Genomic DNA, 13156 nt, shown 5'->3' on the forward strand with positions numbered 1-13156 from the left:
CGCCCACCGCCCTCCCGGCTCCGTTTCCAGCCGGCGGCGTTTGGCCGCTGCACGGCGGGGCTCGGGCGGGAGAGCTGCGTGAGGCGGTGGCTGGAGGCGCCCTCATGTCGTAGGTAGCGGGAGCCTTAAGGGGGAGGCGGGGGGGCTCGGTTCTCTCCTCCTCCTGACGGGGCAGCTCGGGCAGGGGAGCTTGGTTCTCCTCGTGTGGGGCTGGAGGGGTGGCAGGAGCCCTGTGGTGGGGTTATGGGGTCGTGCTGGATCCAGCAGCCGGGCTGTGTGCTGCTGGGGGAGCTCCTGCTTGCTGTGGGGAGGGCGCGGGGCTGGCTGGGCTGTCTTTCCGCGGGGCTGTGGCTCTTCACGTTGGCTCTGTCTGGAATAAATCCTGTCCGTTTCGCGATGCTGGCCCTGTTTTGTGGAGTTTTGGCCTTCTGAAGAACAACTAGGGGGGAGAAAAAGTGCAGGGTGTTGCTGATTTCCACCCCGGTAAGGTGAGGCCGTGAGGCGCCAGCACGCCGCCTGCGTGTGGGTTTGGGGTGCTGTCCCGCTTCACAGCTCCTTACAGCTTCAAAGTTAACTTTTGTTAAATCTAGCGCAGTCTTCAGCTTCTGCCACCTTTACTGTGGACTGCTGGAAGTTAAAGTAATCGTAGAATGGTCACACAGAGAAATTGATCAGTACACAAGCTTTGATTTCTGGTGTTTAAGTCTGTTTCTGAGTTTAACTACCAACGTGGATAATGATTGTGCTTTCCTTCTGCTTTTCCAATTAACAGTACAGTTTTGTTGGCAGGTTTTAAAGATGGAGCAATACGGAAATAGCATAGAGGTGCTTTATTTTTTCCCCCAGTCAAAGCAGAAACTTACGAGGAAGCTGAATGAAATGGCCTCAAAGTGGGCTACAATAATCCCCAGAGTATTTTTAATGAAAGCATATAGTCATAATATATTTTTTTTTGTATCCTAATCTGTCTGTGACTGCTATCATTACATTCATTCATAAACAGATTATGATGGAAAGAAAGAGAAGGATATGTGGAGTTAAAAAGAAAATAAGAAATCCATTTCTTTACAGAAAATTAAACTGCATACCTAGACTCACAGTTAACCTCAGATTAGTGGTTTCACCAAAACAATATGTGAGTGAGCAAAAATCTCTGAATATTAGTGAGGAACTGACAACGTGGCCTAGAATGGTAGGTTAGCAATACGCTATAGCAGTAATATGCAGTTCTTACACCTGATAAATGTTATGGGTAAGTAATCCTTGCAGGGTGTACAACTAGCTATAAATGTGTTGTCATACTCTGCGTAGTTCAGAAAATACAATAAGCCTTGTTAGGGAATTTTGAGCCAATTCAAGAGTAGGAAACTCAGATAAATAAGTTGTTGTAAACTGTAATCACATCTGCATGACCTTTCTGCCTCTTCTTCACACTGGCTAAAAAAAAGGTAAACCAAACTAAAGTTGGTGCTCTTCCTCCATGGTGTTTCCTAAAATGGGAATTTTGGGGAATTTTGTTTGCACTTAGATGTGAACATCAAAAGATGTTCATCTTTTGAAAAATCTGAGAACAAAGGCTTTGGCTGACTGGGTCTCCAAAACTCACCCAGACATCTAACGTGTTTCAGTGGTCCTAGCCAAGGAGTGCGTTTAGGCTAAGAGCAGAGATGCTAACTTGTTTTGGCTGAACAGCAAATGCCCAGAGATTTTTGCATTCTCTTGTTATAGAATCAGAAAGACAATTGCTAAAAAGAAGATGACAAGCAAAAAAGACTGCTGGGTAGGACAGAATCTGACTGGGACGAGCAAGGCTAAGCTGACCTCCTGAAGCCAAACGTGTATCCATACAGCTGCTTCTAGCGTAAAAGTGCTTGTCTGGAGTGAGGCTGCTTCTTCAGCACCAGGGCTCATGGTGTTTGCTGGGGTTTTGCAGGCCAGCAGAGGGCAATTCGGGCTGTCTACAGCTCTACTGCCATACATAATATTTGACAGACTTTAAATAACATGGTCTTGACCAATCCACAACTTTTTCTGTACGAAATTTTCTAAATGTTTATAATTTAGTGCATTTTTCATGCAATTTCTCATTTATCTTTATCCTACAGCTATGTTCAGTCCAGATTCTCCTTTACTTTGGCTCTCAGCATCTTTTGAAGTCCGTCATAAAAACTTCCATCATCACAGGCCTTAGTATAACATGCAAATGCATTGGCCCCTAGAGCACCCTTTCGGAGTAGATATATTAATAAATATAATGTTTCCCTGCTGCCACTGGGGTGGAAGATGTAATGGAGTCTGCATTCCTTAAGCAATATGGATTGTTATTTAAAAAGGAAATACATTGTAAAGAATTCCATCAAACCAGTACAGCTTTGACTGCCCTTTGGCAAGAATTTCAGTCACTTTTTTTTTAATTTAAATGTTACATGTTTACTTGGCTTTTTTTTTTGAGATAGAATACTTCTTTTTTTTTTTTTTTTTTTTTTTTTTGTGTGTGTGTAATGGAGATGATTGTAAACCAGTGTTCACTAAAAACCTTTACCTGAGTTACATTTCAAAGATGTGTTTTCCACGTTCCAATTTTTACAACTCTTTAATGCAGGTTTGGAGCAGTACCGTAAATTAGAAGAGGATGTGTTTGGAATAAGGTCATCTTAATTCCTTACAAGACAAAACATTCTTTTCTGAGATGAAAATTGCGCTAAATTCTTGAAATATGATGTATTTTCCAAATCTTGTTTAATTTGATACAGTATATATGTTTCTTGGGGATTGTTCATATAAAGATTTTAGTTTTTTTTTTCTTCATTGTTTTATATAATGCTTTAAACTGTTGTTAAGATTTAAGAATGTACTTTAAAAGTTTCAGTTGTCTCTGGGAAAAATAGTCTTAATTTATGTTGACCTTTCTTTCCTTTGAGCTTTTAGTCTGCATTCAATAAAATTTTGATGACTGCTCTTTAGAAGACAGCTGTACGATATAAAGTATTATAAATATTCAGCTTTCCTCTTCTAGCGTTGCCATTAACAGCTGGGCATCCAGTTCAGCAGAGCAGATTTTGCAGAGAGAGCTTGGCATGTTCCTGAATCAGTATAGTGAAGAAGACTAGAAAATAGTTTCTTATGGTTTGGGGACCTGTAAAGACATAGAGCATCTGTTCCCCAGTTAAGTCATAGTCTGGTAGCACTGAATCATGTTAAGAGCTAAAATGATGGGAAGAACTACTTTTTTCACCTTGGCTGTACCTGTGCTTTAAGTGCCTGATGCGTTATTTCTACTAATGGAAAAATAATTTCAACCCTTGCTCGGAAGGTAGGTAAATAATAATGCTTTTGCATTTTTTCATTGTTTATAGTCCTTTAGAAAGAGACAAACGAACATTTTGTGTTCTGAGCAATTTCACTTAAGTGTCTTAATTTTTATCTCTGGTATAAAATGGAGAATTGGATTTTTCTGCGCAAACACTTTATCCTTCTAAACAAGCCATGTTTTTGTTGCACAGTATTTTAATCAGTTAATGTATTTGTTTTAGATGAGATTAGTTTTCTTGTGCGGTATAAAAAAAAAAAAAGCAAAACATATGAAAAAGAAAAATGTCTTTACAATTACAGATTATAAACCTTACTACTAGAAAGCTTTGTGTTTAGATGACCATAAAATTTGTCCGTATTTTTATCTTGCAGAGCTAAGAGATCACTGAAGTTGGATGGTGTTAAAAAATATAATGTAAGTATTTTTGGTTTCTGGAATGATTTAGGATACGTGTGTGTTTACATGCACATATATCTGTATATAAACATGGCATTTCATTAGTTATGCTTATGTTACAGATTGGTTGCTGTCCAGAAAAAAATCTCAGGAAGGCACAAAATTACTGATGGAAATATTAGTATAAAATCTGTTGTGTTCTATTTGTCACAGAACTGCCTGGCTTTAAGTAATGTATAACTGAATGAATCATTTGAAAATAATGGGTGAAATATGCATATTTTTATTGCCTTCCCTATTTACTCAAGAGCTGAATGAGTTAAGATCCTTGGTGAAATCATTTATTAGAAATTAGCTCCGTTATCCTGGAAGCAAATGTTCTGCCATGTAATTGTACATGTAACAATATGGAATTATGATAATGCTGTAATCTGCATATTATAAACTGCAAAATTGAAATGAAAACATTAAAGGCATTTTCATGACAAGGATATAATTACCTCCCTCAGCAAATCTGGCATAATGAAACAATAAAGTACTAACACTGCAATAAATTTCACCACAGTTATCACAATAAAAATAAAATTGTACTGTTGCTATTATTTTTTGTAAATGCAGCTATAGTATACTCCCAGTACCAGCATGTCATGACATATGTCAGTTTATTATCTGCTTCTACCAACAGTGGGTGTTGCTGCAGACACCAATGCAGAGAAGCTTATGAGGATAGCAGTATTTAAAGGAAGGAAAATTTTGGAAAAGTGTATAAAGAGGAAATAGCTGGTCAGTAAATGAGCTCCCAATAAATCTCCACGTCTGTGTCCTTTTGAAGAGCTTTGTTTATATGCAGCACGTACTTGGAAGTCTCGCTGGTAGTTTGCAGAATAGAAATGTGCAATTCTAAAAATTTGCTAGATTTTTTCTTTCTTTAAAGAAAGATGGCAAAATACTGCAATGGCACTAAAAAAAATCATTAGCAATTTAATTAGCAGCTTAGTGTACCATTACCCAACTTGTTCTGCTCAGAATGCAGCTGTGACTGTAATTTTGCATCTGTTTCTTGGGTTGTAGTAACGTTTTTGTAGATGAGTGGTCCAGCTGAAATTACACACAATTCTTTTTATGCCTTAAAGCTATTCCTTCCCTGCCTCCCTCCCCGCAAGATAAAAAGGAAGAGTTGCTTGGTGGTTACCTGCGTTCAGGAAACCTTCTTCAGCATAAAGCTTAACAAAAGCCCATCTGAACGATGAAAACTTTTATTGGAATCTCAGTAATAATGTGGGCTTACACTATGATTTTTAGTTTATACAATGCCTCTAACAGGTACGTAATGATGATTTAAAGTGTGCTGTGATTAAATAACAGTATTGAAGGTAGAAAGGAACGTAAGGTAATAAACACACAAGGTTTATGTGAAGTATCTCTCTTAGTTCTGCCCCTTCCATTGCCATTTCTTCAGATCCTCTCCTGTTATTCTGGAGGACCTCATTCCACCTGCTGGTCAGACTACCCAAAGTATGCTCAAACTAACCAGATCAGAATCGAGTATTTTTAAACTTTTTAATTTTGGTATGCTACCATTTATTTATATTTATATATATGTGTGTGTGTGTGTATAACTGGACTAGGACCCTTCAATCTAGAACAGAAGTTCTTATTGTCAAATAAATACTGTCCTTCTAAGTACTACAGTAACTTTTTTTTCCAGGTAGCTGCTCAAAGGAGTCTTGACTTATATCCAGAAATATGGTGGCTGAGGTGACTGCTGGTCAGTGTTAAGCAGGAAAAATGTTCTGAAAGTGTAAGCAGATTGCAGATTGTCCCTGTTTCAAAAGAAAATTTATGTCAATTAAATGCCTAAAGTGGTATCAATACTTTACAGTAATTAATATTTCATTAAAAAAAAAAAAATACGCACACATTTCTTCAACCTGGGTGAACGTGGCATAGTATTAGTGCTGACAGACTGATGGTTTCTATCAGGTACTGTTTAAAATACCACTAGTCTGCAAAGAGAGTATGAACAGCTGATGCAAAATGATTTAGGGTATTCAAGACTAAAACAAGACAGATTGATTTCCAGGTGGGATAAGAAAGCTAGGTAAGTGGGCAGCAAATTATATCCTTTGAAATACAGTGTAAGTCATAATCCTGATGACCAATGCTAACACTGTTAGGTTCTAAATTAAGGATAACCGCTCAAGGGAGAGTAAGGGAAGAAAGGCATCAGAACTGCAGCTTTTTGTAAAAGAAATAGAAATAGCATAGCTAGCAACACTGGAGATATAATGCTGTTCCATGTATCAGTATTACATCTTCACTTGAATTAGAATTAAATGTATTGTCACTGTTTTAAAGTGTAATTGCAGAAATTATACTTGGAACCTATATCATTCTGTGAAATAAAATGAGTGTGAACATAGGTGGCGGTACAAGTGGCACAGGAAATGCTTTCAAATGAGAGATGAAAAGATCAGGAAGCTTTAATATGAGTTCGGTGCACAGACTTCTGGAGCTCATGCTGGAATTTTGGTGAAGCCTAGAACATAGTAGAAGTTGTGATAAAAACACTCATTCATTCAGATAACCATAGAATGCAGGTTTATGTAGGTGTGAAAAATTGAGTATTGTGCTTTAGGACAGTTAAATTAACAGCTGGCTGGAACTGAGAAGAAAACTTCTGAGGGTTACATAGTTGCCTGTTATGCTTATAGCTACAACTCATGTTCCTGGTTTACTATTTATTTCACCTGTAAGCATAGACTTTTTAAATGGAGTTTCCTTGTTATAACACTGTAACAATTTAAATCTATAAACATTAATATTTTCTTTTATTGAATTACTCAGCAGTGTACTACAGTTTTTTCCCTGGGCTTGGATTCTTCCTGGATTGTAGAGCTTTGAGTAAAACCAATGTTTGCACATGTATTATGTGCTTCCCATAAATGGGAATAAAGTTTGGAATTACTTAGAAAAAAAATCTTTCACCTGATAGTAAATTTTCAGAAAGGCTTTGGCAGATTTGGGTTGCAGTATGCAACTCTGCTGATAGGAAGGGTAGAGGCTGGAATGTATTTGCTTTGCAAAAGGAAAGTTTGTTGTGGGTTCAGATGTACATAGATGCCCCTATATCTTCAGCCAATGTTGATCCAGATTCTCTGTCTCTTATTACATCACAGCCATCTGAAGCAACACCTTTGACCAAAAAGAAGAATATAAACTTGTACTCACCTACAACAGGAACGCGCCAGATAAGTCCATTTTCATCTCCCACAAGTCATAACGCACGAGATCTCAGAAATGGCCTATCAAATGGTTAGTTGAACATTTTGTCTTTCTTATTGCAACGTTTTTCTGGTTATTGGCCTGATTTAGTAATTTATGTCTCATGTTTGAGTTCTTTTTTGTCTTAAAGCTTATGTACTTCTCAGTTTGGTGTGGAGGGGCAGGCTTAGCTGTTCATGCCAGAAAAATAAACGCATGCATCCATGCACACAGACTGCATTTCTCAGTTCTGAGTCTTCCTCTATGAATATTGAAAGTTACGTAGATGTTATCAGATCAAAGCTAAAAAAGAAGCTGAATTAGACTAACTATTCTCCTTTGCCTTCTTTTATGTAATTTTTGTACCATTGTTTTTCAGAGTAAGGCAGTGTTTAATTAAGTTGACGTAACGCTGAATGTCACTAGCTCTCAGAAAATATACCTTCACCGTGAAGTTATTTCCCATTCAGTTTAGGACATATGTCCACTCACACAGTTTTTCATGCAGACAAAGTATGACTGCTCAAGAAGTATATTTTCAGTAGACTAACCTGCTTGTACGCTTATATACGTTGTGGATTTTAATTGTAGAAGAACCACTAACTCAGCTAGTGTGACTTACTGTATTAAAAAAATAATACAAAGAAACTTGCCATCTTTCCCAGATAAAGCCCAAGAGCTTTTTTTTTTCCCTGTAGTATAATTCCTATAAAGATGGTTGTCTCAATATGAAAACTTCAAATGATTTAAAAAACAACAATAATAACAACAAAACCAATAATAATAATCTGTCAATTCCCTTATTAGCATATTCCTTGTTAAATTCCGTCGCTATCTTAAAAATAAAAATAAAAAAATAAAAAATCTTGAATTTGTCTGGCTTTAATTTTCAGCCATCAGTTCTTGTTATGCCTTTTTGTTGGGTTAAAGAGCTTTTTATGCCCCATATATTTTGGAATTTATGTGCAGTAATTGAGGCCTCACTAACATTCATGAATTATGATGAGTAGAAACATTCTGAGCAGGATAGAATAACCACTGTTTGAAATTTATCTAGATGTCTGCAGATTTTTGTACTAGCTATTGCACCATTATGCTCTCATGAGGATCAGCAAAAGTGAATTTCTTCACACACGCACACAAATAATAGATTTTTTTTTTTTTTGGAAAGGAATGTTGGAATTCTGTCAAAACTGGCCAAACTAAAAACGAAAATTACTAAAATATCCTGCAAGTGGAAGGTACTATAGTCTGTGATCAGTACATCCCTTTTCCTTAATAAAAATAGCAGAGTACCAAAGCATACAAGTGTTTTGGTAGTAGTATAGCTATGCAGAGTTACAGGCTTTTGTGTGGTGTTTTTTCATTAATTTATTTTTTTCTCCTAAGTAGTAGTCATACTAGAAAACTAAACAGAAATAGCTATATACTAATTCTTTATTTTGCTGTGATTATTCCTTATGACCTGTCCTGTCTTTACATCTTCCTTACCTGTTTGTCAGACAGTTTTAATGTCAGTTGAGTTTTTCTTGAGCATTCACTGCCAATTGGAAGGTTCACAACTTTCCTACCAGGTTGACTGCTGATTTCTGTTCTCCCCAGAGTAGAGGTTCTTCTCTGTCAGCTTTTAAATTGGGCATTTATCCCCAGAACTAGTACAAAAATGACTTTCAGCCATCAACATTCCAAGAAGCCTTTGGAGGAATAATTAGACTAATTTCTCTCCACTCTCATGATGAATGATAGCATCTCTCAATTAGTTATGTAAGCCGGGTGTCTTAAGATAGTACCTATATTTTAGAATACCTTTGCCCTCACAAGCTGTGAACTGATATTTCCTGGATTATGTGAAGAGTCTGTGTGTCCTTCTTTTCTTTGTGACAAATATAACATTCTGTATCCTGTACAAAGAAACCTGTCAGTGAGGAGAGTTTCCAAGAGGTGTTCTCCATCCGATCAGAGATCTTTTAGTGCAATCAGTTGATGTGCCCATACTAGCATCTTCCATGTCACAGAAGGGTCAGTTATTTTTCCACACTTCAGTTAATTGTTTTGTCTTGACATCCTACATTCTTACCCAGAATGGAACAGCAAGTAATCGGATTCCAGCAAAGTGACTGCACGTTAAACCTAGTAGCTGTTGATCATTGAATTAGGACTGCTTGTATCCTGAGGGAAGAATCAGATTACAATAATCTATGTCCCCTTTCTATGTTATCCTTTTTAACACTCAGCTTTGCAAAAAGTTTTTAATTTTTTTATGATGGTACCAGTGAGATACAAAATTAAAAATACTGTGGATCATTAAATATTTTCTCTTGAATATTCCTGTGTATTTGTATTTTTCTGCTTTAATGACTCTTTCCTTTATTTTAGCTGGGTGTCCTTGTGTGACACAACACATGGTAGTGTTTTAAAACTTTCCTTCAGCAGCTCAGCATTTGCATTACATGCCTTATCTCTTAGGTAAAATCAAAAAAGTGAGCAAAACATCTTGTACTAAAATGCCTATCTACTACGATGTCAATGGGAAAGGTGAACATGTACTGCATTTCCATACTATTATTAAATATGGACATAAGGGAACATTCATTTTGCCTATAAAAAGACAGATCACGTGATCAGAGCTGACATTTAGATGGGTAATTATTCAGTAATGGAGTACGAGCCATCTTTGCCCCCATGTTCATATAGCTACAAGCTGGTGGAACAGACTTCTTATATCCCAGCTTCAAGTTGTCCTTTTAAGTCCACCATTTCTCTTCTTCTGAAAAGACACTTTCATTTTAAGTGTTGCAGTGTTTTAGCAGATTATGGATATTACCTGTAGGTGAGGTGTTACTGTATAATCTGTATTCTATTTTTCTGTAGGAATGAATTTTTATTACAAAATAATGCCATTAGCTATAAAACAAACAAACAAAACCAACAGACAAACAAAACTTAATTTGTGTTTTATAAAGTATAAAAAGTTCTCTGAATCCATCTCGCTGGAGGCAGAAGGAAATTACTTGTCTTAATTTTTGAATAACAGTGTGGAGGAGTGCCTCAAAGAAGACTAAATCCCTACAGAATGCTCAGACTCTTCAAAAGTAACATTTATTTTATGAGAAGACAGGAACCACCCCAATCAATTTACTTATGTTTAAATCAATCCAAGATTCTGTCATTCCATAGCACTGGCCTAAAAGTGCTATCTGTTTGATAACTGATGACTGATTGAAATGAAAGTACTCTAGATTTAAAATGAAATCTTTTGGGGTCTTAACCTTTAGCTACTGTGGTGGAACAGCTTGAACTTCTATAGCAGCTTGTCATTCTGAGGTATTTCTAAATGTTTTACAAAATATTAAAATTAAAACTTAATCTATCCCTGTGTGCTGATACTTCTGTGTAATAATTCAGATCTAGGTAGAAGAAATCAAAATGTGTAGTTCTTAGTGTGGCCTCTTTCTCTGTCTAATGTCAGAAAGGAGAGAGATTGAAGTAAAATAGGGAAAGTATCTCATTCTGGAGGGTCTGTTCTGGGATGAATGCATTTGGTAAGGCCACAGTAAAGACCTTACATATCTGTTGTAGGGATGGATGTAAACTGTCTGAAAATACCTTGCTGTGAACTTCTTTGGCACTGTTTGGCTACAAGTACAGTGAACTAAAGCTGAGTGTTATGCAGTTCAAAGTTGCTAATTACTAAATGTGCTAATGATCTAATTTTTTAAGGGGAATACTGGTACCAGAAGAAAAAAAAAAAAGAATGCATCAATTATGCCTCTGCCCCCTCATAGGCATGCATACACCTCCACCATTCTCTCCTTAATGACTGCCAGATCCAAACGAAGTCTGTTGCAAAGCAGGATAAAACTGTGCTCAAAGAAGTGAAATTGTACATTGCAACAGAAAACAAGAGTGATACTGTCACGAGAAAATGAGAGTGTTTCTGGGGGGAATTCTTAAGGTGGGAATTACTAAAAACTCACGTTATATGATGTTTTTGACTTCAGCCACAATCAAAAATAGTCTCTTTGGATGTGACCTCTTTTTAGGTGGAGCATAGATAGATACAACACCTGAGGTGTTGAAAGGTGACCATATAGGCCGTGTGAAGCACGGGACTGTGAATAGTTATGGCCTCGCTAGTTTCAGTAGACTCACCAAGGACTTTTGTGCTGTGAGATGAAGTGTGACAGTATACGCTATTTTTTGAGAATTAGTTAAAAGGGGTGCAGTGCTCTTTCTGCAAGAATATCACCCTCCTGATGTGCTAACTGGAAGGCAAGCAGAACTGACAAGCTAATGTACTGACTTTAAAAGCAATGGTAATGGACACTATGAACAATATTTAGTCTGTTTTGTTCTCCTGTGATTTGTCTGAATTGTATAAGTAGTGATAAGTTGTGTAAACAGATGGAAGTTCAGAAAGCCTGTTGTGATCAGAGATACGTTGCGTATCTTGTGTGTTATACATAATGAGGTTATTGAGCCACTTCAGCCAGCAGCCGACGAGCTAAAGGTGTTATTTTGTTCCTGCTCTACTTTTCTTCATCTCATCTGCTTCACTGAGAGCATCCTCCCTGCCCACCTGCTGTGGGAGAGCAGCCTGTGATAGACACACTAGAAGCTGGTCATTTGAGAATGCCCAGCCTACAATGACAGGAGGACAGTTTGTTTCCCTGACATCACTAGTGAGTCAAGATTTTGCTAACAAATCCACGGGAATGGACTTTTATGGTAATAACCTATTCCTGTTCCCTCACAAAGCGTGCAACTGCTCAAGGTATTGGCGCACTGAAATATAGAAATATGGCTCGACATGCAGAATAATGGCAGCTGGCATATGATTTATCATGCCCCATCGTATGACAAGTTAGAGTATTATATTGTCAGTATGGTATGTCAGAGCCTTTGGAAATAATTTGCACTGTCTCCTTGTAGTTGTTTACAAGACGGAACTGGGGGCCAAGCACTTATTAAAGGGAATGGAGGTTTCATTGCTCAGTCATTGCGGTGTTTTCATGGTAAAGCTCTGTACTAATATGTTGTATTTAGGCAGCTAATAGGATTTAAAAAAAATGTAGAATGCAGACATTGTCAAAATTATACAAAATTCCACTTATTAATATGATAATGCCGAGCTTTTCACAAATATAAATGTCATGGGAATTGATGAGAGGTCAAATTATGAAAGAATAAATAATAGTCAAGTTAGGGTGTTTCATTACAAGGGAATCTGCCCTGCTTCATAAGTGAGTGTTTTTCTCGATCTAAAAGATCATTTATCAGTCAAGGTTCATATTAACACCTTCTTCACGTGCTTCAAATACTCAGTGTTTTGTTTTTATCATTGTTTCTTTCCTTGTAGACCTCCCAGGAGATGGAAACGAGCAGAACGAGTTGGAAAGCAGATTATCCAGAAGAGGGCAGCGTCAAGCAGAGAAGGATGCGTAAGCGTGTTAAGTGCTTTGTGGATGCAGTGCCGTGATTTTTGTTTAGGAGAGACTGATATTTCATATAGAATTAAATTAATAGCGATTATTTTTTAATACTTGCAATTCCTCAGGATTGGATATGTGAAGGCACTGCCTGGCAGGCTTAGTTACAGGTACAAATTAATGCAGGGTTTGCAATACAGCTGTCCAGCCACTTCTGGCTCTCACTGGTAGCGTGGGGCATATGGCACTCTACCAGTTATACACCCGTAGTACTACATCATGAGGTAGCATAATTAAGGTACCTAAATGAAGATATGCTTTGCCTTTCCAGACTCTTCTGAAAGTATACATTCTTTACCTTATTTTTGGAAGTATTAACTGCCAAAGCTAAAGGGCTGGTAACCACAGGACACTGAAGTTGTACATGGTGTCCCAGATGAAAATTCCATTGTGGCTTGATACTCTAATTCATATGTATGTTTTTACTAACAAATAATATTTGTGACATTCAGTCAACTAAATATTATGTTTCTTATACTTGAAGTTGTAGCTCTTCCTTTTGATTATTCCAGATGAACTTTTGATGTGTGTGTGTCTCCCTCTCTTTTTTTTTTTTGTGTGTGTGTAATGGACACTTCCCCACCATTAGGTAGAAATTCCCTCATTGTCAAACGGTACCTTTTTAGGGATGGAGCTTGACAGACAGTAGAATTGTCTGGATGGTATGCTAGGTAGTAAAAAATTACATCTTACA

General features: G+C 37.3%; 1 protein-coding gene across 2 annotated transcripts in view; it reads left to right on the forward strand.

Annotated features, from left to right (window-relative positions):
• The first annotated feature begins 29 nt into the window (after positions 1 to 29).
• Positions 30 to 13156, forward strand: part of ITGB3BP (integrin subunit beta 3 binding protein) — a 28844-nt gene continuing 15717 nt past the window's right edge. For both annotated transcript variants that reach the window (XM_032192634.1, XM_032192635.1), the window contains exons 1-4: positions 30 to 109; positions 3685 to 3727; positions 6889 to 7024; positions 12333 to 12414. In XM_032192634.1, coding sequence (XP_032048525.1) covers positions 105 to 109; positions 3685 to 3727; positions 6889 to 7024; positions 12333 to 12414 — 266 coding nt within the window. In that variant the 5' untranslated portion in view covers positions 30 to 104. The remainder of the gene's footprint in view (positions 110 to 3684; positions 3728 to 6888; positions 7025 to 12332; positions 12415 to 13156) is intronic.

Source organism: Aythya fuligula, chromosome 8, assembly GCF_009819795.1.
Source record: "Aythya fuligula isolate bAytFul2 chromosome 8, bAytFul2.pri, whole genome shotgun sequence".
Taxonomy (NCBI): domain Eukaryota; kingdom Metazoa; phylum Chordata; class Aves; order Anseriformes; family Anatidae; genus Aythya; species Aythya fuligula.